Consider the following 27,172-nt stretch of genomic DNA (forward strand, 5'->3'; position numbering starts at 1 on the left):
ATGGCACTGATTTGTCCCATTGGCTGCATGAAAATCTAATCGGCTCATAGTTAATCCCACCTCTGCCCCATAGCTCTATGTGATCTCTACCAGCCAATTAATCCACTCTCTACCACCGACCTCAGCTTGCAGTAACTCAGGAACAGGCTCCTCTTTGGTCAGCATTGGAGGATCATCAGTCGTCTCCAAGGTTAGACTCCCGCCATCTGAAGGAGAGAAAGCAAATGTCTTGTTAGGAATGGACGTGGCAGCGATCAAGGTTCTTTTTTTGTATCAAAGTCTCACAACTTTCCCTCATAAGCAGTTCGAAACTTCAGCACAGGAAAAGATTTGCAGCAAAATGTATCTTTGTTTGACACCTAAAAAGAATTGACAGCAGCGTCTCGGTCCATGACCTCCTTGTATTCAACTTCACCACTCGTCACAGAAGATTCAAACTCTAAGCTTTTGGTTTGATAAACATTATTTCTAACCAGCGCTAGACCCAACTAACATAAGACTGTGACAAAAGAAATAATCAAAACTAAGAACCAGGCTCCAAACAAAGAAGGTTATTATTTAACTTACTGACCAGCTTCCTTACCAACCCTGGTAAACCAGCCAATTACTGTACCAAGGAAACAAAGAGGCCCCCTCCTCTCACTGACCCAAGGCACCTTCATTCCGAGTGCCTTACATTTAAATATTATTAGGGATATGAAGAAGCAGCCCCTCTTGCTGTTGTATAAGATGTTTCCCTCACCTTTACTCTGCTTCAAAGTGTCTTCCGTGTTGAGTAACCTGCTCACTAAGACAGATTTGCAGTCATAAAACAGCCTTCCATTTTCTCCCTTTTCCTCACGGCCTCCTACACTTACCCATCTCCTGTCCCAGCATGGGCGGTTGGGAATCTTCTGTCTTTAGCTCTACCACCGAGGTGGGGGAAACGGTCTGGCTCCGGTCAGGGGTCGGCGAGGGACTGGGGCTTGTGTCTCCCTTTTGCAGTGAGGCCTCGGACATTGAACTCTGGTTGCTGTTATCGTCTGAAACACAAAAGCACATGAATAGCAGTATGGCCCAAAACTGAGGAAAGGTAAAAACATTTCCCAAAAATATTCAGAAAGAGTAAGAGAAATGAAAATTAAGTGGAAAACAAATCAGAATAGAAAAAGTATAAGACAGCATTAATAAGAATAAGAGCAAAAAAGAAATCCAAATATCCATAGTAGAATTTAATAAAAGAAAACCCAACCCAGAATAAAAAAAACGGACACATAAGAAAATCAAATATAAGCACATCTTCAAACAAAGAGAAAGGAGATAACAGACAAGAAAATAAACGACAATTGACCAAGAAATCAGAAAATAATGGCAAAAATAAACAGAAGAAAATAGTTTGAACGAATAGATAGAAAGTCTGTCAAATTCTTCCAAATAGAGCACAAAAGAAAGGAACACATAAAAAACAAAACATAGAAACAAATACAAAGAGTAAATAAAGAACATATCTGGAAAAATCCAAAATAAACAAGAAATGGGAAACAAGACATCCAAGAAAGGGAAACAAATTAAGCTGAAATCAAACAAGCAAACACAAAATTATTTAAAAAAGAAAATATATGAACGTCAATATATTATACAGGCTCAGAAACTATCTTCCGCACAAAAAAAGCATTGTAGAAATCATGGTCTAAAATCCAATTCTTAGAAATAGTTAAAAACAAGCTTAGCATTGGCAGGTGGAATATAAGAGCTTTGGCTGCGATGGTCTGCTTATGAACTCCCTTCCCTCCGATGTGAGAGCCTGTAGCTCGCTTTCAATCTTCCATAAGAGGCTTAAAACCTGGTTGTTTTAATCGTTGACTTCAGAAGCAGCCTACATGTCGTCTTTGGGTACCTATTTTGTGATGTAGTGCATAGGAAACCCCTGGTTGGGTCGCTATGCGCTCTACAAATCGGATTACTACTACTAATAGTAATACTAAACCACCCATCAGCCTAACACAGAGCCGAGTAATGTTTTCGGGTGAGCATGGTGATAGCTTATTACCATGCCGAAAGAAATAATCAGAAGCTACTGACATTTTTTTTCAGTCCTGAAGTAGTGCATTAAAGCACGGCATTCCAGATACTTAAAGGAGATGGGTAAGGTTTCAATGTCTTCATTAGGGTTCAGAAAGGTGGGGAGTCAAGTCTGAGTAAGGGTAAGCTTGAATTCTTTCTGCCTGGTTGCAAGCCTTAGATAACCAATTCCATGTCTCCTCTTAGATAATCCATTTTTGTTGTCATATAAAAGATACGTTCTCTTTTGGGACGATGGATGAAATTCAGGGCATAAAAACTTCTGCCCATTTTAATAAGTAATCAGGTGGGTATATCTCAGGTTAACAAGCCTTGGAAAAGACAATATCTCGCTAATTCTCATTTAGACTTTTTTTACTGGATGTATAATGCATACTTTATGTAAGTAAAGACCTTTAATTTGTTAACATTTATAAACCCTCTTTGCTTTAGTGACATTTTGTATTTCAATTAGAACTAAAAAGTATTGACTAAGGCAAGAGTTCTTGGCTCTTAAAGACCGAACTATTGGGTTTTTCAATGCTCGAGTGAGCTCAGTCACATTTAGGTGTCCGGGTCAGTTCTGGTTGTGAGAGGCTACGAATGAGAGTGGAAGCTGAAAGCAGGGCTAGTCAATGGGTCATAACAGTGTACAGATTGCATGTTCATCCAGTCTTTAGACTCTTTCCAGCGTGCACCTACTGATGGTCACATAGTAATAATTTGTCATTTCCAATTTAAAATACTTATATAACACAATTATTGTTACAAATTTATATCAACTGCTGTCAAGCAGTCACAAAGCCAATTGGTCTGGCTTGGTTTAGGCATATGTTTGTCATTGTGTTATGTCTAGATGTAATAGCAGAAAACTCACCAAGAAACACAAATCCTAGTAAGGCAACAGGCTGAGGAAAGCACAGGATTCTAGTTCATATATCTTAAGCAGCATCCCTTTCAGAGGAACCCTTCTACCCTTTTCATCTCATTTAAAGCACTGTGGTCCAACATAGGCTTTTGCTACAGACAGCTAAAAGCTGTCTCAAAGGCAAGACCTAAAAATTGGGATGTTGTTAAACTCTGGAGTATTTGGAATGAAGCCTAAAACTTGTGGAGCAGAAAGGAGTGACCGCTTTGCTCCTTTGCAGCTCTCACTATGCAGCGTCTCTGGCATGGCAGGAGGACAGCTGGAGTTATACATCCCAGGTTGGAGTGGGGGGGGGGGGCTTGTGCACATTAGTCAAAGACAGTAGCGAGTCCAGCCTCCCCCTCTGAGGCACCTCAGGCCGGGATTGTAGGTCTCGCTGCTCTTGGTGCCACTGCGCTCCTTTAAAAGTGCAGCTGCAATACTTGTTGCCTAGCAAAATTAAAGTTGATCTAAAAGTTGTGCAGGTAGTTTCCTCCCTGGTGAAGCAGATCTTTATATCCTCAGCTTCTTCAAGAGTCAAGTGCCAAGGGAGAAACATGGACAAGTGACAGCAACGTGGAGTGATAGGGGCTTGTAAACAATATGGAGGGCAGAATCATGGGAGACAGGAAGCAACAGGAGGCCAGGAAAGCAACACAGAGGTAAAGGTGGAGAGGAAGCAACATGGAGAACACAGAGGAATGCTAACTAACGACCATAGAGTAACTTGGAGTGCGGTGGAGGAAAAAGTAAAAAGGCTTGAGAGTAAACTGGAGTGGGCAAGGGAGAAGCAGGCGCACTCTCTCGCTCTCTTGTCTAATATGGAACACGGAGGTAGGAGGGGAAGAAGCACAATGGGGCACAAGTGGTAAAAAAAACGCCCTCTCGTGGTGTGCTTAATCAATAAGAGAATAGTAGCGCCTGATAAGTGAGCAGTGGAAGGACAAAAGTAATGCAAACATGCCCTCAAGGAGGAATAAACAAAAGAAGAGGAAGGAAAACCCACAGAAGCGAATGAAGAAGCAACAAAATGAGAGGGATACCCAAGTCAACCAATGATAAGCAATGGGCGACTGAGCTCAGTGTAAGCCAACAAAACATCTCTGAACAGAAGGAACATGCCTTCTAGTAAGCAGGACCTAAGCATGATGAAAATGCAGCCTTTTTGTGATTTCCAATTGTAGGAATGATGTAGACACTGATTTTAAAAGATAGTGGTAGGTGATGCAGCATCAGTCAGCTGGTGAGTGACAAAATTGTATGTCTATTCAAATAAAACAGAAGTGGAGAGTACCATAGAAGTCTGGTGGCAACTTCTTTTTCCAGAGACAGTTCACATGAAACAACTGAAAACCTGACCGAAGGTGAGGTGACGTGTCAGTCAATTTGAAAAAGTGGTATATCTGGGGCAGCAGTAATCAGACTCAGAACCTATTCCTGCCTGCTGTAGTGACTGCGAAAGTAGAAATCCTGTCCATGATGTACCCAGTGGAGAAAATGAAATATTTAATTAGATATGGATGCAATTTCAAAAACGTTATTGCTTTTTAAAGCACAGGAGATGGTGCTTAACGGCCAATGTCAAGATTAACACAAATACACAAAACAAAAGTCTAAACAGTTGACAAAGCGATCAAAATTGAAAGATTATAATGAATTTCAACATATATTGGTAAACACAAATTTTGCTTAATGTTCCTATGCATGATCTCATATAAGACGTTTTCGCCAAAATTATCAATTTAAAACGGTTGCATGGCATTCATAGTCCACATGCAAGAAGCAAACACGGTCTCTCAATGAGGCGCTACAAGGATCTCAAAGTACGTTACATCCTCCTCGAACCAGCTGGGTAACCTGCAGCATCAGAACCCCAACTGAATATCTTACCATGTCTGTGCAATGATGACTATATTGAAGGTACTTTAACTTGTTTTTCCAACATAAAGTCTCTAAGGTCCGACTCCATTATGGTCAGGCCCCCAACTCCATCTCGGACAACAATCTTCCTGAATTCTGTCAAATCACTGTAATATCAGTTATAAACAATAACATTAATGTTGTCCGTCCTTATCATTCGCAGAACTAAGTGTCAAGTCAATCTGATAATGACCCAGATAGAACACCTGATGAGACACCCAGTCTGGAACAAGTGTTCCCTTATCAACACTTAAGGCCAATCAAGAAACATCCCGAGATATTTAATCCAGGAATGTAGTTCGAATGGACGTCCTCATCTCCCATCTTCTGAAAGATGGGTCTAGAAACCTTTCTCTGGCGCCCGTAATCTATGTACCACATTCCTGAAATTATGTCAGAGGCTTTCATCCCTAGTAATGTTTAATATTTAAGAACCACCACTTGATCACTTAGGTTGAGAGGTACTTTACCCCAGATTATCCTGCAAGGTACCGTCCGAAGTCCATTTTGGTTATTGCCAGCACTCAGATTAGAGGATGCATCTTGCCTGACACTGATAAAAGCAGAGTACTCGATGGAGGCTGCTACTGCAGCACTTGTTTGCCTGTCACAGGTAACACTTCCTCTACGGCTATTCAGATAACGACAACCTGAGTTGTCAACAAGGTAGGCAGTGTGCTGCTTCACACTGAGAAACTTCAGACTGCAATTTGCTCTCCCAGAGTAGTGCATACAAGCAGGTGTTACGTCTTTTAGATGAACTTTTCACCATGTTAGAATGGTTATTTTCGGAAACGTGCGAGCGAATCAAGATGTCCGCCGCCGAATGAGCTCCTTTATGTTTTAGCCCATTTTTCATCTAAAACGACAATATTTTGTCAGAATATTGGCACAAATGAGGTTGCTGCATTAGTAAAGGTGACACTTACTTTTTAAGGAGGTTTCAGGATCTTTTGGACGACGGAAGTGGTGTTTTAAGCTCCCTGGTTCCTGCTCCCAGCTCTACACCAAGGTACTGCCTGGATTGTCTGTCAGTGGGGCGGAGTATACTTCAGGAAAGGGCGTGGCTTGGGCCTAGCCACACCCACAGTCCAGTTTAGCTGCTGCACCAGTCGAAGGATTGCTTAATATCTTTTCCTTTATTTACTCGGACATTGTTCATTTCAATTCAAATTCAGTAATTTTTTTTCTCAAAAAATGGAAAATAAAAATCCTCTCAACAATAAAAGGAGACAGCAGGTTTCACCTCCTCCAATAAAATCGAAAGCGGTAGAGTCATCTGAACCTTCACTGTCTTTAATTTTAGAAGAAATTCAAGCACTTTGTGCTAATACAGAGACTATTGCGACAGAAGTTAAAAATGTGCGGAAAGAATTGGCGTGTTTGTCTATGAAAATCTCTGATAATTCAATTAAGATACAAGATAATAAAGCCAAAGTGGATGCTTTTACCCCACTTGTGGCGAAAATATCTCCTATGTGCTAACATCTTTTGGATATGGAAAATCGCAATAGGCAATACAACCTTCGCATATTTAATTTACAAGAAGAAGTTGAGGGAACTAATTGTCTATTACACTTAAAAAACCTAATTCCTGGTCTTTTAAATATCAAATTACAAGAAAAATTTGAAATTGACAAAGCTCACAGAATCCCTTCTCATCGCAACCCTCAACATACCAAACCTAGACAAATGATATTTAAAGTTTTTCATCATCATCATTTGGTTCTGATCAGAAAAGCAGCAAGAGAAATTCCCTCACTGATGGTCAATGGCAATAAAATCTTCATTCATCAAGACTTTGCTAAAGAAACTGTTGCAATACGCAAGGAATTTACTGACCTTCGCCCTCAATTAAGAAGTCTTGGATTCAAATACGGCCTTTTTGATCCATCAACAATGCGCATATGGAAAGACAGCTTCTCAAAATTCTTTCACGCCCAGTAGAACTGCGACATTTTCTTGATCAACAAATCCAACATTCAATGGACACTCATGACCCTACTACTTGCCTTTTTCCAGTATGATCTTTGCTGCCAGTAATTCATCATTTTTTGGGCTCCAACGGTTCCGGCCAAGCTTGTAGAGCATGTATGCGTTTCACATTTATGTATTTTGTTTGTCTTTTTCCTATGTTTTACCTTCTCCTCTACCTTTTATATACTCTGGAGCTACTCACTTCTTATCATATGTGCTTTTTTTTTTACTATCCTCTTCTTAACTTTTTCTCTCTTCTTCTTCCATTATGGCTAATATTAAAGTAGTTTCATTAAATGTTAAAAGTTTACGCCATCCAGTTACGCGTACTAAAATTTTAGATTTAGGCAGTTCCAAAGCTGATTTTTGTTTTTTACAGGAAACTCATGTTGATGATAAAATCTTAGATTATATGAAGAGAAGATGGGTTGACAATATTGTTTATTCTCCTGCTAATGCAAAAAAAATGGCGTAGCTATACTATTTGCAAAAAAATCTCATTGGCAAATTTTGAGCAAATTTACAGATACAGATGGGCGATAGTTTATTGTTAAAGTTAAAGTTCATGAATCTATTATATTTTTATTAAATGTTTACGGTCCCACTGCGGATGATCCTGTTTTTTGGACTAATCTAGCAATGGAGGTGTCAAAAATTGGTAATGTCCCTTTAATTGTTGCTGGTGATTATGTTTTCTCTGATCCTTTATTAGTTAGGGGGATGGAATTTAGTACAAGATAATCAAAGGTTTATTTTGCTTTTAAATCATTTGTTCAAACCACTAAGTTAGTTGATATCTGGCATCTCCATTTCCCTACAGAAAATGTTTTTACTTTCTTTTCAAAAACGACACAATTCCCATTCTAGAATTGATTATATATTAGTCAAAAGACAACTTATTAATTCTATCAATACTCCTACGATTGGAAATATTGAGGTCTTTCATCATGCTATGATTTCTTGTATTTTAAATCTAAATTCAACCTTTACTAAACAATCTAGATGGAGAATGAATTCTAGCATAGCTCTCAATGAACATAATAAGCCAAAACTTTTATATGCCATTAATTAATATTTTCACCTGAAGGTTCTACTTCTATGGTAAATACATGGTATGCTTTTAAATCTTATATTAGAGGGGTTACTATTTCTATTATGGCCCACGAAAAGAAGACCTTTAATGCAAATATTAAACAGTTAGAAAAACAAATAGCGAAATATGAATGACTTTTTATACAAAAGCTCCGCTATGATTTTAATACAATTCTTAGTAAAAGAGCTGGCATTCAGAATTCTAAGGCCAAAGCTAAATTTAGTTTCAATGCAAATAAATCTGGAAAACCTTTAGCAAATTATCTACGTCTTAAAAAAGATAAAACTCAAATAAATTCTATTCATGGCCCCAATGGTAAAATTGCTTTTCTCATAAAGATATTGTTAATTAATTTTTGGACTTTTACTCCAAGTTATATAATAAACCTGATTTTAATTATGATTCTTTGGTACATTCTTTCCTATCCTCATGTGGTCTACCTAAGATTTCTCAATCAGATAAACTTGGACTTGAATTACCCATTACTAAGGACAACATTTTATCTGCTATAAAATCTCTCAAACAAAATAAATCTCTGGGTCCTGATGGTATACCAGCAGTTTTATAAAGCATTTCAATCCCAACTCTCGCCTTTATTACTTCAACTTTTTCCATCGTTTGGCTCATCAGGAATTACGTCTTTTTTTTACTGAGGCTTTACTTATTGTACTTCCTAAACCAGACAAAGACCCCACTCTTGTATCTAATTATCACCCTATTTCTTTAATTAATCAATATTGTAAATGATATGCTAAAATATTGGCTAAATGATTATCCCCTGTATTAGATTCTATCATACATCCAGATCAATCTGGGTTTATGAAAAATAGATATTCTGCTAATAATACAAGAACTTTGTTACATGTCATTGAACAATGTCATACGTTCACTAGTCCTTCAGGAATTACGGCTTTGGATGCTGAAAAAGCCTTCGATGAACTTCACTGGCAATTTTTATTTCATACATTATTCTCATTTAATTTTGGTGACACTTTTAGCCGCATGATTTCAGCTTTATATTTTACTCCTACTGCTCGTTTATTTATTAATGGCCAAGTTTCAAATCAATACTCCCGTTTTTAGAGATACACATCAAGGGTGTCCCCTTTCCCCACTATGGTTTTTAAATCGGTATTGAGCCCTTTCTTGCCACTATAAGAAAATGTGATAATATTAAAGGAATCAATGTTAAGGATGTTATTATAAAAACCTTAGTGTATGCCGATGATGTATTCTATGGTTTCTGGGTACAAATTAAACACTAACAAAACAGAATGTTTTCCTATAAATGTTTACTGTACTCCTGATATGATTTCCATGAATGAAATTATTTGGCAAAAGAATAAATTAAAATATCTGGGTTCTCTTCTATAAAATCAACAATGACTTCAAACATTAATTTTGTTTTAGATTATATTAAAGATAAAACGTCTAAATGGTCTTCATTGCAGCTTTCATGGTGGGGTAGAATGGAATCTATTAAAATGAATATTGCTCCTAAAATCTTTTACACCCATGCCATGATCCCCACTCAATTTCCATTAAAATGTTATAAAGATGTTGATAAACTTCTTTCCAAATTTCTTTGGAATAACAAAGCACACCGTATTAGTTATAAAAAATTAAATATGTCTAAATGTAATGCTGGATTCGGTATCCCAGATTTTCTTCTTTATCATAAAGCGTTTATTTTAAAACAAAGTGCCATATGGTTTAATCATTCCTTTTTACAAAATCCACCTACTTGGCTCCACATTGAAAAATCCATTGTGAAACCCTTTCCACTACCCACTCTGTTCACTATGTCTAAGAAATAATCATTTTTTCATACATCGGTTATCCTCAAATCCACTAAAATGACTTTCAATGATATAGATTATTTTTTTTATATCCCATGTGTAGTACTGATGAATTATCATTATGGTATAGCAATGTTATTAAATTGAATAGAAATATTAGTTTTTGGTTTTCATGGATTAAGGATGGTATTTTTTATCTTAAAGATGTTTATTCTAATAACACTTTTATATCGTTTGAGGATCTACAAACAAAGTTTGGTTTAGCTAATTCTGAACTTATAAAATATGAATATTTAAGTAATTAGATTTTAGATTCTTTTTCGCAGGCCATTCCATCTAATATTCAAGCTGATTTATCCATTTATATCCAAACTATATCAACGAGAGCTCTTGGTGTTGCTACTGTCCAATACTCTAGGTAGTAACATAAATATGATTGCAACGATCTGGAACAATGAAGTATCGCTTTCTGGAACAATGAACTATCGCTTTCATTGTCTATTGACACATGGGGAAATATATGGCTTAGTAATATATCTGGATGATTACCGGTCTCACTTTTCCAAACTAATTCTTATATTTTACTTAATTGTTTATGGACTCCAATACGTTTATTTCAAGCTAAACTTCTTCAATCTGATACAAGTTGGCATTGTAATTTACACCCTGGTTTACTACAACATATGCTTTATAATTGTCCTTAACTGTCCAAATTCTGGACAGAACTTTTGGGATATTATTAAAAAGATACTAAATATTCATGAAGACATATCATATAAAATGTTAATATGCAAATCTGTTACTTTATCACAGGATTTAAGTGATCTTGAACGTAAACTTTTTAAATTCTTAATTTCAGCTGCATTAAAATCCATTACCTTCTGTTGGAAAGATGTTTCAAAGTTATTAGTTCATGCTTGGTGGTCATGGGTTATTTTTACAAGAAGAGGTGCACAGTTTATCTTTGTCTGGGTTTTGTCATATTTCTATTTCTTAAAGCAAAGTAATGACCAACACAGATGACTACAAGTTGAGCACCTCAATCAAACAGTCCCCAAAAAAATATCATAAAGTCTGTGCAGAAAAAGCCTCCGGGGTCTGCTGTGCTCAGATCCCACTGGTTTCCAGAGAAAAGCTTCAAACAACGTGGAGGCAGCACCAGTTATGCAGTCATGAGTCAAGTCTTAAAGTTGTTTTTCAAATTTTTTTTTATTTTTCTTCGTGATAGAAAGTGCAAAAGACAGCCAACTTGTTTCGTTCCTACCCAGGGAAATTCGTCAGGGCAGAAAATATTGATGAATCAAGTTTCAATAATTTATTTATTTTTTTTTAATATTTTTATTGTTGCATTGCAATATTCATCTTTATATGTATCGACATGGAATAGTGTGGCTTCAACATTCAGCCATAATCAATCATTACTGCAACTTACATTTTCTGTTTGTATAACTAAGAACTAAAAACGCTGTTGCATGGATACTTGGCATCAGTTCGTACACTCATCATTACATTGTTTATTAGCTAAGCAGTAGTATAGGCTGAACGTGTTATGATTCTTATGAACTGTAGCACCGTCCGGTGAACAAGATTGTTGTGGTTTACCCATTGTTTGTACCCTATCTTCTTCCCCCCAACCTTATTCCTCATCTTCATCCTCTCCCGAACTATCTATGTCTGTTTCTTCTGGTAGCGGCGCGCATATATCCCCCCTATAGGTGTTCCAGGGTAGCCATAATTTATTCCACTTGCGTGGGTTAGACCTTTGTTCATACACCGCCCTCTCCGTCACCATAGTTATGTCCATGTTCTTACACCATTGGGCCAGGGTAGGTGTTTCCGCTGCTCCCCACTTTTGCGCTATGTCGCGCTTCGCCATAATCATACCGACTCCTACCCATCGCCTCCCATATGTCGTCAAATCATTTGGGCCCCATATGTTGAGTAGGCAAAGCCTGGGGTCCGGTGTAATGGGTAGTTGTAGACTTTGAGCCATAGTGCGTGTTATTCTCTGCCAGTATAGCATGATTTGTGGGCACTCCCAAAGAGTATGGAACAGGGTGCCTTGTGCTCCGCATCGGCGCAGGCAATACGGATGTTCAGCTCTATGTATTTTGTGAAGCATAGTGCGTGTATAGTAGACTCTGTGCAGTATCTCAAACTGCACCAGTCTAAATCTTGTCGATATTCCGGCCTCACTGGGGGATGCTAGTGCGGCATTCCCATTATCTTCATCTAACTCCCCAATCTCTTCCTCCCATGTGTCTTTCAGTTTCTGTAAGGGGTCTGGTAAGTTGTTTATTATTTTACGGTAAGTGAGGGAAGTAGCTTTATTCTCTATGTAATCTGTCAATAGTCGGTCTTCCAGGGGAACCGACTCCGGTACCGTGGTATCAGGTTCTAATGCTGTCATCAATGCGTGGCGGATCTGTATGTAGCGGTAAGTTTCAGTTACCCTCATGTCGTATTGTTCCCAAAGTGTTTCAAACGGTACCACTCTTCCTCCCGCCCATAGGTCCCCAACCGTTGAAATCCCTATGGTGTCCCATTGGTCAAACCCCTTGCTGTGTCGTAGTCTACCCAAGGCCTTGGAGTCCCATAATGGTGTCATGCGTGTGATCACCCCCTCCCATTTCAGTCGTGTTTGAGCTTTATGCCACAGTGTCACAGTGTGCCTAGTGGGCCCTACCAGTTTCCTAAGTAACCCTTTGTCATAGAGTGAGGCCAGAAGGGTGGCTGTGCCTAGTTGTTTTCTATCTGCCATCAACGCCGGGTCGTCCTGCGGGCCATGTAACCATCGGTTAATTATCTTAAGTTGTGCTGCCCAATAGTACAGCTCCAGGTTCGGGAGGGCTATCCCTCCACTGTACCAATCCCTGATCAATTTTAAATGCGCCACTCTCGCTGGTTTGTTCCCCCATAACAGGCCCATTAGTTGATTAGAGACTTGTCTGAAGAATTGTGCTGGGACCATCGCCGGTGTGTTTTCCAGGACATAGAGGAAACGGGGCAGCGCCATCATCTTGAATAGCGCTGCCCTGCCCAGTAACGTCAAGGGAAGGGTGCTCCAATGTCGCACGTCTGATTTCAATCTTTCGAGCAGTGGTCGAAGATTCAGGGTCCTGAAAGTATCATGTTCTCGTGCAACATGGATCCCTAGATATCTGAAGGAGTCTTCCTCCAGTAGCAATGGACAGCCTGCGCTCAGATCTGGCGGTGCGCCACTCAACATGTAGAGTACTGATTTCGTCCAGTTTATTTTATAACCCGACGTTGTCCCATGTCTCTCGCACAGTGCTAATAATGCCGGTATACTCTCCGGTAAGTCCATCAAGTAGATTAGCATGTTATCCGCATACAATGACACCCTGTCTTCCCATCCATCTCCCCACTGTATTCCTTTGAGTAACCGGGTGGTCCTAATGACAGTAGCCAGAGGTTCTAGAACCAAGGCAAACAGTAACGGCGAGAGCGGGCAACCTTGTCTCGTACCTCTCTTCAATGATATTTCTCTAGAGAGGCGGCCATTCGCCATCACTCGCGCCACCGGGTCTTGGTATAATAGTTTGCCCAAGCTATAAATTTCGGGCCAAAGCCCATGTGTTCCAGTACCGCAAACAGGTATCGCCATTCTACCAGATCAAACGCCATCTTGGCGTCCAGTGATAGGATCGCCGCCGGTTCCGTTAACAGCGGTGCACGCGCCATCACCCCATGCAGCCGCCTCAGGTTCATCGGCGTGCTTCTATGTGGCATAAATCCCGCCTGATCAGGGTGTATTAGATGCCCCAGATGTGGCATCAGCCGATTGGCCAATAATTTTGGCAAGATTTTATTCTCGGCGTTTAATAGAGAAATTGGGCGGTATGAACCGCAATCCTCAGGCGGCTTGCCGGGTTTTGGTATTGTCACTATAGTTGCTGCCCGTTGGTCGGGCGGCAGTCGTCCCCGTTCCAAACTGTCTTGAAACATATTGAGTAGGGGTGTGGAGAGTGTGTCTGGCATTGTCTTGTACCATTCTATCGGTATCCCGTTGGGACCCAAAGCCTTCCCCGAGTGCAGGGCAGTTATAGCTATATGAATCTCCTCAGTGGTCAATTCCTCTTCCAGTTCATCCGTGTTGGCCTGTGACAGGGTGCGGGTGGGTATCCCTATGAGAGACGTCTCCGCCATCTCCTGGGTAACCTCGGCGTCGGGGGTGTAAACTGTCTGGAAATGGTCAGCCAGAAGTTCGACTATTAGAGAAGGGTGGGTTTGCAATACACCCGCGCTATCTTTCAGATGTAATATGGCCCTTTGTCCGTCTTTTTTCCTGTCTAACCATGCAAGGAGTCTGCCGGCCTTATCGCCCACATCGTATATTCTTTGTTTTGTGGTCGTTAAATTATCTAACACCCTGCTGCGTAGGTGGTCAGTGTGACGCTGTTGGCATAATTGTAGTGTGTGTTGTGTGTCCGCGGTCGGGTTAGTCTCATGGACAGTATTGGCTTTGTCCAGTTCAGTTTCCAGGTCTACAAGTTCTTGCTTTTGTGTACGTTTATGACTCGCTATCATAGAGATGGCCTGCCCCCGAAGGACCGTTTTATAGGCCTCCCATAGGGTGGTGGGTGACTCCACCGATCCCTCGTTTTCGGTAAAGTAGGATCTCGTACCCTCCCTCAGTTTTTTGGTTATCAGAGGTACTTTAAGGTACCCTGGGTAGATCGGGACAACGCGTGTTCTGGACCGTGCAGGGTTAGAGATAGTTAGTGTTAATGGTGAATGGTCTGAAACTCCCCTAGGTCTGATTTGTACATCAGTAATAGTGAGGAGGCCGTGTCCCAGTGTTAGGAGATAGTCAATCCGCGACAGGCTGTCATGGACTGCCGAATGATATGTATACTGGCGAGTCTCCGGATGATAGTGCCTCCAAAGGTCCACCAATCCTTGTGCCTCCAGGAAGCCGTGCAATCGGGAGGGCCCAGGGTCGTGTGTTCGCACCGGGAACCTATCACGTGTGTTATGTGCCACTGCATTAAAGTCCCCCCCCAAGACTAGATCACCCTCAGGCAGTTCCAACAGAAATTTTCCTAAATCAGGGAGTGCAACCGCGTGCAGTGCCGGCGGAATATAAACCGAGACTACATTCAATGGCCTCCCTTCCCATTGACCATGCGCAGCCGCAAATGGACCCAGTGTGTCTGTTTTCGTGGATTGAATGATGAACTCCGAAGAGCGGTGCATAAGGATTCCTGTGCCCCGGGACCCCCTAGTGAACTCTGCATGGGCGATCATACGGTAACCTTTCCTGTCTAGGGCCTGTGTAGTTGTGTCCGCTAGGTGCGTTTCCTGCAATAGGACCAATGCTGGGTTAAAGCGTCTTATACTCTGCAGTACCAGCCCCCGTTTGACTTTGTCCCCCAACCCTCGTACGTTCCATGACATAATGTTTAATTGCGATAGTCGCCTCATTCCCATGTCCACCCTCCCAGTCTCATCTTGAGTTAGTCCTGCCATAGATTTGGTTCGTGAATTTATCATTGCGGTGCTCCGGTGGAGCTCGGGTGTGTTGCCTAATGCCTGCTGAGCGATATGCATATGCCATGTAGTCCCAATTTGTATCAGTGTAACCTTCTTGAGAACGTAAACCCCCCCCCCCCCCCAACTCCCCCCCCACCCTGCCCCCCTGCTCAACGGACTCAGAACTGCCCGCCCGCCCCCCCAACTCAGCAGAGTGCTTGAACCCTTCCCCAAACATAGTACTTGCACGCTGGGGTGAAGGACCCTCCGCAGCCAGCGGCCCCCTTCCTCAGTCCCGGAGGCCCTTCGTCCAGTGTCCAGGGCGGCACGCCCGGCCAGCGCAGCTTGTGATCTGTAATTGTGAGTGTGAGAAGTCTTCATTCTTCCGTATCTTCCGTTTCCAGAAGGTCGTGCAGAGGTGAGTGATGGTCCTTTTCCCCTCCGGATGCTTGGGAACTCGGTCGGGCTTCATCGTTGCTGTGCATGGTCGTCCTATTAGAACGGCGCGGGCGGGTCGCTGATCTCCACCCCTCTAGCCAGTCCCATGCTGACTCTGGAGAGTCAAAGAACCATGTTTTATTGTCCGCTACTATCCTGAGCTTAGCTGGGAACATCATTGAGTAGGGAATTTCTCTGGCTCTAAGTTCTTTCTTTACTTCAAAAAAGGTTCTCCTTCTCCGCGCAACTTCCGCTGTATAGTCCGGAAAAAATGCCAACGTAGAATTATGGATTCGGACCGGTGGGGAGTTCCTAGCCGCTTGAAGGATCGCATCCCTGTCTCTGAAGTTGAAGAGGCGAGCTATGATTGGTCTTGGGTTAGCTCCTTGTTTCGGGCGGCCTCCGGGAACCCGGTGTGCTCTTTCTACTGTGAAAAAGGTAGAGAGTCCTTTTGGTCGCAGGTGTTGTTTGATGAGGTCCTCTACGTACAGGTCCATAGCTCTCGTACCCTCCGATTCCGGAACCCCGATGATACGTATGTGGTTACGTCTTGAGCGCCCTTCTTGATCATCCAGCTTGTCGCGTAGGGCCTTGTTCTCCTTCGTGATCCGTTCCATGCTCGTTTGTAGTTCTGCGACATCCTCCACTAATGATTTGGTCACTACTTCCATCGATTGCACTTTCTCTGACATCTTATGGAAGTCCGCTCTTATTATTGTAATTCCCGTCGATATTGACCCAACCGTCACCTGTACCTGGGCGAGGGCCTTCATTACATCATCTATGGTCGCCTTTTTGGTTCCGGCTGCCTCCATCGTCTTGCCTGGCGTTGTTTTCGGATCTTGCGAGGAAGACGGAACTTTGTCATAGGCATATTTTTCCAGCCGGGCTTGCGCGGCTCCGCTTTTTGCACCCTTGCCAGCCATCTTGGAGCTTACCCTCGACGTGGTGTGGAAGAGTAGGTGTTCCTTCCTCGTGTAAGGTCTCCGGTGGTGCGGGGCCCAAAGGGGTGTCACCCCCGTGTCTATCCCTGGAGACGTGTGGGTCGAGGTCTTGTTATTGCTGTTTTGTTGAACCAGTGGTGTGTGTGCTCTTTGCTTCTCGCCGCTTGCTGGTATTAAGGGGGGTATGTTGCGGATACCAAGTTAGTCCCGTTCTGAGGTCCGTCACGTCACCCAAGCCTCAGTCCCCCTTTTGCATGCAGTCAGAGCCGGTACCGACCCCTCTGTCCCTCAATGGCGGGCTTCGCCGGAGGCACGAGCCGTGCGGGTGCTAGTGTTGCGTCATTCGCAGCGATGATGCCATCACGGGGCCACTTAGGCGATTCCGGTCTCGCCGCACAAATCGTTTCTGCACCTTGACCCACTGCACCCGATGGGACACGGGGCTCAGTGGGGCTGGATCCGCACTCAGGAGATAGTGTGGTTCGATTAGAGGATGGGACGCTTCAAGCGCCGGTCGACTGTGCCAGTGTTAGCGCCGTCTTCTTCTGATAGACGTTCCCTAGTTAATCCCCTCCCCCACCAGGGAGCTTGCTGTCCTTTTGGCGGCGTTTTGTTTCCGGGGGCGGCGGGGGACCACAGCGGTCCGCGTCGCTAGCTGGTAGTCCGAGTCCTCGGCCTCACCGACTCAGGCGCCCAGGGTAGTGTTTGTGGCTCTTACGCCCGCCTGGGCGCTTGCGCCTCGGTCGTCTGATCAGGGGAGCCGTGTGCACCTCGGGATCTCACCGGTTCCGTACCTGCGGTCCCCCGCCCGCTACTCCCGGGAAGGTCCGAGCCGGTGCCGGTTCCTCCTCTCCGTCTCCGTGATTTCCGTGGTCCCGTCTCTGAGCGGGCACTTCCGGCGGCGTCTCTCCCCACACGCTGCACTTCCGGCCCGACCTTCGCTGCAATCGAAACCCCGGCTCCAACAGTCACCACTGGCCCAGATTAGTCACTCTCCGAATTGACTTTCTCACCGTCGGATTTCAGATGCGCTGGACTGCGCTTGTGCCGCCCGGTCCTGGGCTTCAGTACCCTTCCGGAGGCGATGGATGTTGGACGGATTAGTGCTCGGATTTCTTAGGAGGCCGCTTCAACTACGGAGCTCGCCTTCTACACAGCCGCCATCGTCGGCTGCTGGACACGCCCCCCAAGTTTCAATAATTTTGACGAACAAGTAAGAAGTGCACCAATACGGATCAATAGTAACAGTGATTAATTTTTCAATAGCCATTCACCACCAGAAAGGAATACACAGTAAGGTTATATGACATAAAGTCCATGTTTAATTGAATCCGTGATTAGGAGACACCAGAAAACAATAAGATCTGATGTATCTGTACTCCAAGCAAGTCTGTAGGGGGGGTATGAGATCATGCGTGAGGCGGCCGTGATACGCCGCTGCAGTGTCGCGATCTCGGAATCTATGACAGCCTCCCCCGCACTGGATTCCTGATGATATTTATCAACTTAATGGTATATTTATTGCTTGTTCCCCTTTTATTGTTCTTATATTATGTTAATTGATATTGCATAGTAACTATTTATAACTCAACACTAGTTTGCTATTTAATGTTTCCCTCCCCCTCCTCTCCCTTGTTAGTTTTGCTATGAATATGTTTAACGTCCTATCTATTGAAATGAATAGGAGAATATTGTGTTATATGTATTTTAATAGATTTTTCGAATCATCATTATATGTCTGATTGTTGTTCATTATGAAATTTTCAATAAAATGTTTTGAACTTAAATAAGAATGGTTTATTTTAGTCTGATCCTTCTTGATTTTTTTACGAAATCCTTTGTGATTATTTAAGATGTACTGAGAAACAGGTTTACTAAAAGTGCCCATTCTTCCTACTACTGCCTGTGTGATGCTGTATAGAGCCAAAAAAACCTTGGAGAACTATGCCTGAGTCGGAGTTTGCACAACAGTTCTTAGCAAGCTCGCCACATGAGATGCTGTTTGACCCATTCTCTTCTTGAGCCTACCCTGATCTGTGTGTGGTATCACAATTCTCCTAGTGTTCTTCATTTTACAAGGTGGTTTTGAAACACTTTTAGTATGCCGTGTGAAACTGTGGAAAAGTCTGACTTTTTTCATCAGTTAAACAGATGTGCTGCTTACAGCGTCTTGCCCTTCAGTCACTGTCAATTTAGTTTAAAATATATTGCTTGCAGCGATTTGCTTGGCCACGCATAGTGGTTTGCCATGTGGAAAGCCTCTGTTCAGGAATCTCATATAAATTGTGGAAGTCAGGGGGGATGTAGCGATACAATCCCCCTGAATAAGAATCCCCTGGCATTAGGGCATTATATTTCCAGAATCACCATTGTGAATATTTATTAATCTATTTACATACACACTTCAGTGCTTCATATTATGTCTATGTTGTGAAAGATAAAACGGTTACCGTTCAAGTCTGGCAGTAGTAACGACCGGCTACTCCTGTGACCCCGTCTTTCCCGAGCCCTCTGCTGACGTTCTGGGGTCTGCTGCAGTCTCTGCTTCTCCTACCAAGGGAGAGGAAGGAGACAATCAGTTAATCGTTTCTCAATATTACAAAACCAAAGTCTACATTCCGATTTTAAGCTAGCATTTCTCAGTGCTTAAGATGAAAATAAAATTTATAAAAACGCCTAAGTGCCAAGCCGAATTTTTTCGCTGGAAGGCCTACCGCCACTGCTGAGGTTGCCCAACTCCACACCCGGGGATACCCACTATCGCCATGGGTGCCATCCACTATCTTCGATGCTGGTAGCAGGCCCACATGCATGCAGTGATGGGAGTTACATTTGATTAGTGTCATTAACAGTGGGATATCGGGCCAATAAAACACAAACATTTCATATACATACAGTTCAAAAATACTCAATACTACTGAAAATAAATCCCCAATTATTCTAAAAACGTGGTCTTATACAAAATACCATTATCTTTATACAGAGTAAAAACAAACATGGCAGCATACACGTATATTTATACAAAAACATTATTTAAAAAAAGCAACCGAGCGATACCATTCCATTTTTACAAGATAAACGCCTAACAATACAGCATGTAGATATATTTACCATGTAGATATATTTGTATAAAGAGGCTATAATTGTGCAAAAAATACCATTGCTTTTGTGCCAAGTGAACCATGGTCATACAATAAATATTTGTAAAATCATATTCTCATAATAAAAGGGACACAAAGGATCGCTGTATATTTCGCATGGGTCTGATTCGAATACAGGATGGTACTGAAAGATCATGCACTATCCTAATAAATTAGGCCTCTGCTCAACTGACCAGCAGCTATAAACAGAAATGTCCCTACCGCATAGCACAATGTTTTTTCACATTTTAAAATTTCTACCAATAAATCACTTGTACGGCGAACCTGCATCATTCGAAAAACCGGCAACAGTGTTGAATTTGATTTGTGATGTGTATGGCATTTATACCTGGCTTGAAAAAGGACCAGCTAGCAAGAAAAGTGAGAGAGACCTACATTAAAAAAAAAATTTTTTTTTAAAGGGTTTTGAGGTTTCTGCTAAACAAATTGAAATAAAAAGTACTAAACGCTGCTTTCATAAATGTAACTAAAATTCCAAAAAGTCTTAAGGTGCACTAATGGAATACTTCAATATTTTTTCTGGTTTTACAATAAATTCTTAGTCTCCCCAACACTTAAAAAAAATGTTGACCAAACTGTGAAAAAATGTTGACCAAATAGTGGATTTTATGTACAGCATTTTATTTACTAACAGTTAAATAACTATGGGTATAACTTTCTATAAAATCTGAAAATGCTCTATTCTATGGTCTGTCATTTAGCAAAATGTACATAGTGTCTTTTCTTCGTTTTATTATGTCCATCCTGCCCCCTTCTAATTAGGTCCTGAGTATTTGATTGGATAGGCAGGGTGGAAAATCAAAAGCTACATCTCTCACAATCACATTCCATACACGGCTGTGCAAGAAAAATACTATAGGCCCAGAGAGCAACATTATGGCTAGTTACATAGAACCTAAAAGATCAGAACAGACAGGTTACACCAAGTGTACATGTTCAGACCACAGAGAGCAACAGTATGGGTATTCTTGCTTGCGGGCTGGATGAAGAAGTGGGTCTGCGGTCTGTAGTTCCCCACGCAGAGTCCCACGATGAAGATCACCACTTTGGACTTCTCGGTGTTCAGCCTGAGGCAGCGGGACTTCTTTCAGGATGCCACTTCGGTCTTACGTGTGTTACATTTGTTTATTGTTCTGGGTGCTTGTCCAAGAGGGTTAGTATTAGTTGCTTGTCGTTGGCATAGGCGAGTAGATTAGTGTATTTTGCTCGCATGATGTCTGCCAGCAGAATTATGTAGATGTTGAATTGGGTCGTGTCGCATCTGCCCTTGGCAATTAGACACGGGAGTTGGAGCTAGTGTGCAGGTACCTTTCTTTATTCCCTGCCAGCCTTCAACTGGCTTACAGACTAACCCCTCGTTCCGGTTTCCGTTTCCTGTCCCTCCCCTTCCTACTTGCCTGCCCTGTCTCTGAGTGGGGTCAGGCATGGCGACATGACATCTCCCCCTTTTGTACAAAGTCTCACCGTCTCTCATATCTCCTCCACGAGTCGCCTGGGTTTTCTTATCTGGCGCTTCGGGCGACTCTCTTGTTCTGGTGTTCGGACGTGATGGCTTGCGTCACTGGTGGTTCTCAGAGGTCTGCGGTGATTTAGGTCACCACTGTCACTGTGGCTTGCCGAGTTGCTTGAAGTTTGACTTGAGGAGGTCCCACGGTGGTTGCGGGGATTGCATTTCTTAAAGTGCGATATATTTCTTGTTCTCCGCTTGTGGTCAGCCTTCGCCGTGATCATGGTTCCTTTTCGTTTGCTAACTTGGAGGGGATGATCAAGATATCGGCTGTCCGCCTTTGCTCGCCGGTCGCCCCGGACTATCACCCAGTCTCCTTCCTGGATGTCAACGTCCTTGGCGCGCCTGCGCCGATCAGCATATGTTTTCATTTTGAGTTTCTTCTCGTGATCAATTTCAACTAGGGTGTTATGATCAACATTGATGGTCCGTGGTTGAGGTGTGTTGCTCATCATGGGTAGTCGAGTGCGGGGCGCCCTCCCTAGCATCACAGTGGCCGGGCACTGATTTGTGGTGTTGTGCGGGGTGGTGCGGTACGCCCTCAGTACTTCATTCAGGGTCTGCTGAATGTCTCGGTGTGTTAGTTCAGCTTGCTGTATCGCCGAGTGTCCCCATAAAGCGTTCCACCATGCCGTTGGCCTGTGGCCATAGTGGTGTGATTTTTTTGGTGTTTAAAGTTGAGATGTTCTGCGAAGTCTGTGAACTCATGGCCGTTGAATGGGGGTCCGTTATCAGATTTGACTCGTAGGGGAATGCCCCAGGCTGCGAAGATCTCGTCCAGTACTGGAATGACTGTCGTTGCTCTGGTAGATGGCACCATGTGTGCAAATGGGAATCGTGAATACTCGTCCATGACGACTATGATATATTGTCCTGATTTCAGTGGTCCAAAGAAATTGACCGCGACCTGTTGCCACACCCCATCAGGTAATTCTGACATTTGGAGCGGGGCGGGTGGTTCCTCTCGACTTACCAACTGACATGTCATGCAGTCTTTTAACGTTGACTCTACCATCTGATCTAGCGTGGGGAACCAGACGCGTTCTCTTAGAGTCTTCTTTGTGGCGTTTATGCCTCTATGGCCTTCGTGGGCCAGGTTGATGACTCCTTGGCGTAGCTTGTGTGGAATTACAATCCTCCCCCCTCTCAAAAGTAGTCCGCTGTCACTGATGGAGAGTTCATCTTGCACGTGTTGGAAGGCTGTGAGTTCACAGAGGTGTTGTTCCGAGTCCTGATGCGTGGTTTTCACGTGTCGCCAGGAGTTTGTGCGGATGCGGGTCATGACAGCTTGCACGAGCGGGTCATGTGCCGATGCCTCTTGAATGGCTTCCAGTGGGACTGTAGGAGGGCAGGCCGCATCGATGACAAAGTGGACGTAGTCGTCGGCTAGGGAGTGAGCAGCCGGTGTGACGGTCAGAGGATGTCGAGACATAGTCGGCTGGGTTTTCGGCTTTGCCTGGCTTGTGGATGATGGTGTATATGTAGTCCTGAAGACGCAGTCCCCACTGTTCGATGCGCGGTGGCATCTTGGCGTTGGGGTTGCCGAAGATGGTGACGAGTGCCTGGTGGTCCGTGATGATTGTAAAGTGTTTGCCGTACACGAATAGATGGAAATGTTCGCACGCCCACACCACAGCCAGGCTTTCCTTCTCCGGCTGGGAGTATGCTCTTTCAGTGTCTGTGAGGCTGCGGCTCGCATACGCAATGATGTGGCGCTGGTCAGAGTCGTCGCGGAACTGGGCCAGGATGGCGCCCAACCCCACCGGGCTGGCATCAACCGTGATTTCTGTTCTTTTTTTTGTGTCGAAGTAGGCGAGATTGATGGCTGAGCCAACTGCCTGTTTAATTTCAGTGAATGCCTGTTCGCATGCATTGGACCAGTCAAAGGACTGGCCCTGAAGAGTGAGTTCTCGTAACGGGTAGCTGATTGTAGCGTAGTGACGGATGTAGCGCGCACAGTAGCTCGCCATACCAAGGAACGAGCGGAGATCACTCACGTCCCGAGGTGTCGGGGTGTCAGCAAGTGCGGCTACTTTTTCCGGGTCAGGCTTCATTCCCTCCTTGGAGAAAATGTGTCCATAGAATTTCAGGGTGTCCTTGTGAAATTCACATTTGTTGGCATTAAGTGTCAGGTTGGCGTTCAGCAACGCGTGACATACTCTGTCCAGAGCAGTGTCGTGTTCCGTTTGGTCTTTTCCGAAGACTAGTAAGGTGTCACTGTAATTGAATGCGTTGGGAATTCCTTGGATGACCTCCTGGAAGATTTCGGCAGCAGATGAAATGCCAAAGTTCAAACGCTTGTAGCGGAAGAGGCCTTGGTGCGTGGTGAATGTCGTGATATATCTCGACTTGTCATGAAGCTCCAGCTGGTGGTACCCTTTATTAAGGTCGAGTTTGGAGAACACGGTAGCGCCATTAAGTCTCGTGATCATATCACTTATGTGGGGGCCCGGGTGGCGCTCTCGCTCGATGGCGGTGTTGGGTGCGCGCATGTCCACACACAGCCTGACCTTGTTGTCTTGCCCCTTTTTTGGGACTACCACAACCGGTGATACCCATGGTGTGGGTCCTGACGTGCGCTCAATGATATCTGTTTGTAGAAGATCTTGGAGTTCATCGTCGACGGCTTGTTGTAAGTGGAAGGGCACCTTCCTGTGGTGTTGAGCGATGGGAGTCACCCGTTCGTCAATGTGCAGTTTCACCTTGAAGTGATTCAGTTTTCCAAGGCCTTTGAAGAGGTTCGGGAATTTTGCCACGATGTCGGGGGTATCTTCGGTCATGTAAAGGAGTTCCACTAGTTTTAGTCTCTCTGCTGTCGGTAGGCTGAGCAGACAATCGGCCACGTCTGGTCCTTCTACTACGTGAATGTAGGCTGGTATTTTTCTGTCTTTGAATGCAAGAGTTGTGTGAAAACGACCCAGGCACGGTAAAGGCTTTCGTGACATCCATGTAAATATGCGAACTGCTGCTGGCTCTAGTTTGGGTCGTTGTTTCATGTTGTGGTATTCAAGCGCGCAAATATAGTTCAGTGACGCTCCTGAGTCCAGGACAAACTTCGCTGGGTGGTCTCCTATCATGATATCTAGTTTGGGGTATTGTTTCAAACGGTCAGGGTCCGACACCATGCAGATGTATTCGTCATTGTCTTGTGACACAGGCGTGTGTGAGGATTCACTGGATGTGGGTCTGCAAGATCGATATGAATCTATCGTGTGGTGTCGGGACCGGTGGGTGCTCGTGGATCGGCCTCGTGATTGATATGGGCTTGTTGATCGATTGCTAGATCTCGACGAGCTGGATGAGTGTCTTTCTCTCCCTCTTACAGCACGTGCATGGTGTCGTGTGCCGTGCCGAGAGGTCGATGACCTGCGTGTTGGCTGTTTGGCCTGACATGCTATTTCGAAGTGATTGTCCCTTCCGCAGCGATGACATCGCTGACCGATCGATGGACATTGTCCTGAGTGTGGGTAGTCCTGTCCACACCTGTAGCATGCGGGTGCTGATTTGACGGACTTGCTGTGTCGTGATTCTCGTCTGGGGGATGTTCTTCGAGAGGTGTGGGTTGGCTTACTCGATCTGTGGGAGGTAGTCGCATGTCTGGTGACTTTCTGTGCCTGCATCCGGAGAGCGTGTTCCTTCCGGTCGGGCTTGTGGGTTTCCATCCATTTTGCATGTTCCTCTGCCTGGTCGTTAATTCTTGTTAGTTCCTCGATTTCTTCCAGAGTGTATTGTTTCTTTAGGAGTCGTCGGCGTGAGGATTCGGATTGGCATCCATCAATAATGCGAAGTCGCAGCGCGTCCTCTGTCTTGAAATTCTCAAACTCGCAGTAACGTGCCATCCTTTTGATGCGCGTGATGAAATCACTCATGCACTCTTCCTTCTCTTGGGTGGCCAAATTGAACGTGTATCGTTCGTAGTCCACGTTGCGCTTGTGGAGGAATAGTCTGTCGAGGGCAGTTTTGACCTCCTCATATGTGGCAGTCGCCGCGTTTGGCAGTTCTTTAATGATCTGTGCTATTTCTTTGCCTATTAGGTTTCTTAATGCTACGAGTTTCTGCTTGGGGTCTTGCACCAAGGACCCAGCCATGTAGTCCTCAAAGTCTTCGATCCAGCTTTTCCACGCAGGCCCCATACTGTTACCAGGCGTCAACGTCAGCGGCTCTGGTTGTCGCAAGAAGGATGCCCCCATGGGCGCGTGAGGCAGTATGGCTACGTTAGCTGGTGTTGCTGGGCCGGCTGTAGCGCTTCCCCCAGAAGTGCTGTGAAGTTCAGTGTCAGACATTTGAGCTTGATTCAGTTTGATTTGGCTGAATAGGGGCTTTCCCGCTCTTTTTAGTGTTGCAGGGACTTGATTTGGCTAAGTGGGAGCTTTCCCGCTCTTTCTTGTTACAATTTGTGATTTATGGTAGGGGGCGCCTGACTTCAAGATGGCCGCCGTGTTCAGATCGTGGGTTATCCAATGGCCAGCGCCTGACCTCAAAATGGCCGCCGTGTGGGACCCTGTATTTTCGGGCCTTGGCTGCTCTCTAAGCACTTGCTTCCTTTCACCCCGATCGGCTGCCACAGTCACGCTCTCTCTCTTTCTGTTGCGGGAGTGGGACTCACCCCTGCGTTCAGCAGTTCCTTCGCGCTTTCGCAGGTGGACGGGTCTCTCACCTCCACTGCGGCGCTGCTCGGCTTCTGGGACTCCCTCGTGGTCGTCTTTCACGGCGGAGCACGAGCTTCTCGTCTGCACCGCTGTCTCTGAGCAAGCGGCGCTGTCTCCTCTAATGTTCTTGCTCTTGGCAGTTCCCGACGCCGGTCTTCGTTTCGCGCTCTTCTTGCGCTGCCGGTGGAATGAACTGCAGACTCGCTGGTCGGGCCGGGTGTAGACGGCTGGGCTGCGTGTCTTTACTTGTGGGAGTGCATACATCCCACCCTCGTCGCCATTGTCGCATCTGCCCTTGGCAATTAGACACGGGAGTCGGAGCTAGTGTGCAGGTACCTTTCTTTATTCCCTGCCAGCCTTCAACTGGCTTACAGACTAACCCCTCGTTCTGGTTTCCGTTTCCTGTCCCTCCCCTTCTTACTTGCCTGCCCTGTCTCTGAGTGGGGTCAGGCATGGCGACATGACAGGTTGGATTGAGCAAAGAGCCCTGCAGGACACAGCAGATGAGTTCTCTAGCTTCTGACGAGTAAGGCAGCATGTTCACTCTTTGGGTTCTTCACTCTTTGGGTTCTTCCTGTAAGGAATGTGCATATCCACTGGATCCGGCGGGTCCTTGGATGCCAGTCTTATGTAGTCTGATCAGTATGGGATGGGAGACTGTGTCGAAGACTGCGGAGAGATCAAGGAGGGTGAGAGCTGTGGTATCTCCTCTTACCAGGATCATCTGTTGCGAAGAGGACTCTCTTTTGTACAGTGATTTTGTATGAATCCTGATTGAGTGGCTTAGCAGAGCTGGTGGGTGGTGAGGTGGTCAGCAAAGCGTCTGTGGCCATTTCTAAAACCTTGGCTGGCTATGATAGAAGGGAGACTGTTCAGTGGTTCGCTAGGTTGGTGCAGACTGTTTCTTCGAGAAGTCGTTGACAGCTGTATGCTTTCAAAGTTCTGGGAAGGTGACTGTGTCTATGGAGGTGTTAGGGATGAAGGGGGAGACCATTGCTGATAGGGGGCCAAAAACCTGAAAGTTTTTTTTTTAAGGTGTTTCCTAACTGTCCAGGAGCACACTGTTCTGAAATGCCAACTCCAAACCCCTTGAGAGTGGAATTTACTCATGCACAGCATTAGACCATCATAGGGTAATATTTTACATGAGTAAAAGGATTTGAAAGTACAAAGTCACCTTTTATGAATATCTTGCATTGTTAAATCTTGCAATTTGTAACACATAATCAGATTCTCGTTCA

At 44.3% G+C, this 27,172-nt stretch overlaps 1 protein-coding gene across 1 annotated transcript in view; it reads right to left on the minus strand.

Moving 5' to 3' along the window:
- BCL7C (BAF chromatin remodeling complex subunit BCL7C) overlaps window positions 1-27,172 on the minus strand; it is an 85,440-nt gene that overhangs the window by 18,953 nt on the left and 39,315 nt on the right. The window contains exons 3-5 of the mRNA XM_078652460.1: window positions 19,065-19,164; window positions 858-1,022; window positions 121-206 (exon numbers count right to left, since the gene is read on the minus strand). Of these exons, the coding sequence (XP_078508586.1) occupies window positions 121-206; window positions 858-1,022; window positions 19,065-19,164 (351 nt within the window). The remainder of the gene's footprint in view (window positions 1-120; window positions 207-857; window positions 1,023-19,064; window positions 19,165-27,172) is intronic.

The sequence above is a fragment of the Lissotriton helveticus genome, chromosome 7 (genome assembly GCF_964261635.1).
Source record: "Lissotriton helveticus chromosome 7, aLisHel1.1, whole genome shotgun sequence".
In the NCBI taxonomy this organism is placed as follows: Eukaryota; Metazoa; Chordata; class Amphibia; order Caudata; family Salamandridae; genus Lissotriton; species Lissotriton helveticus.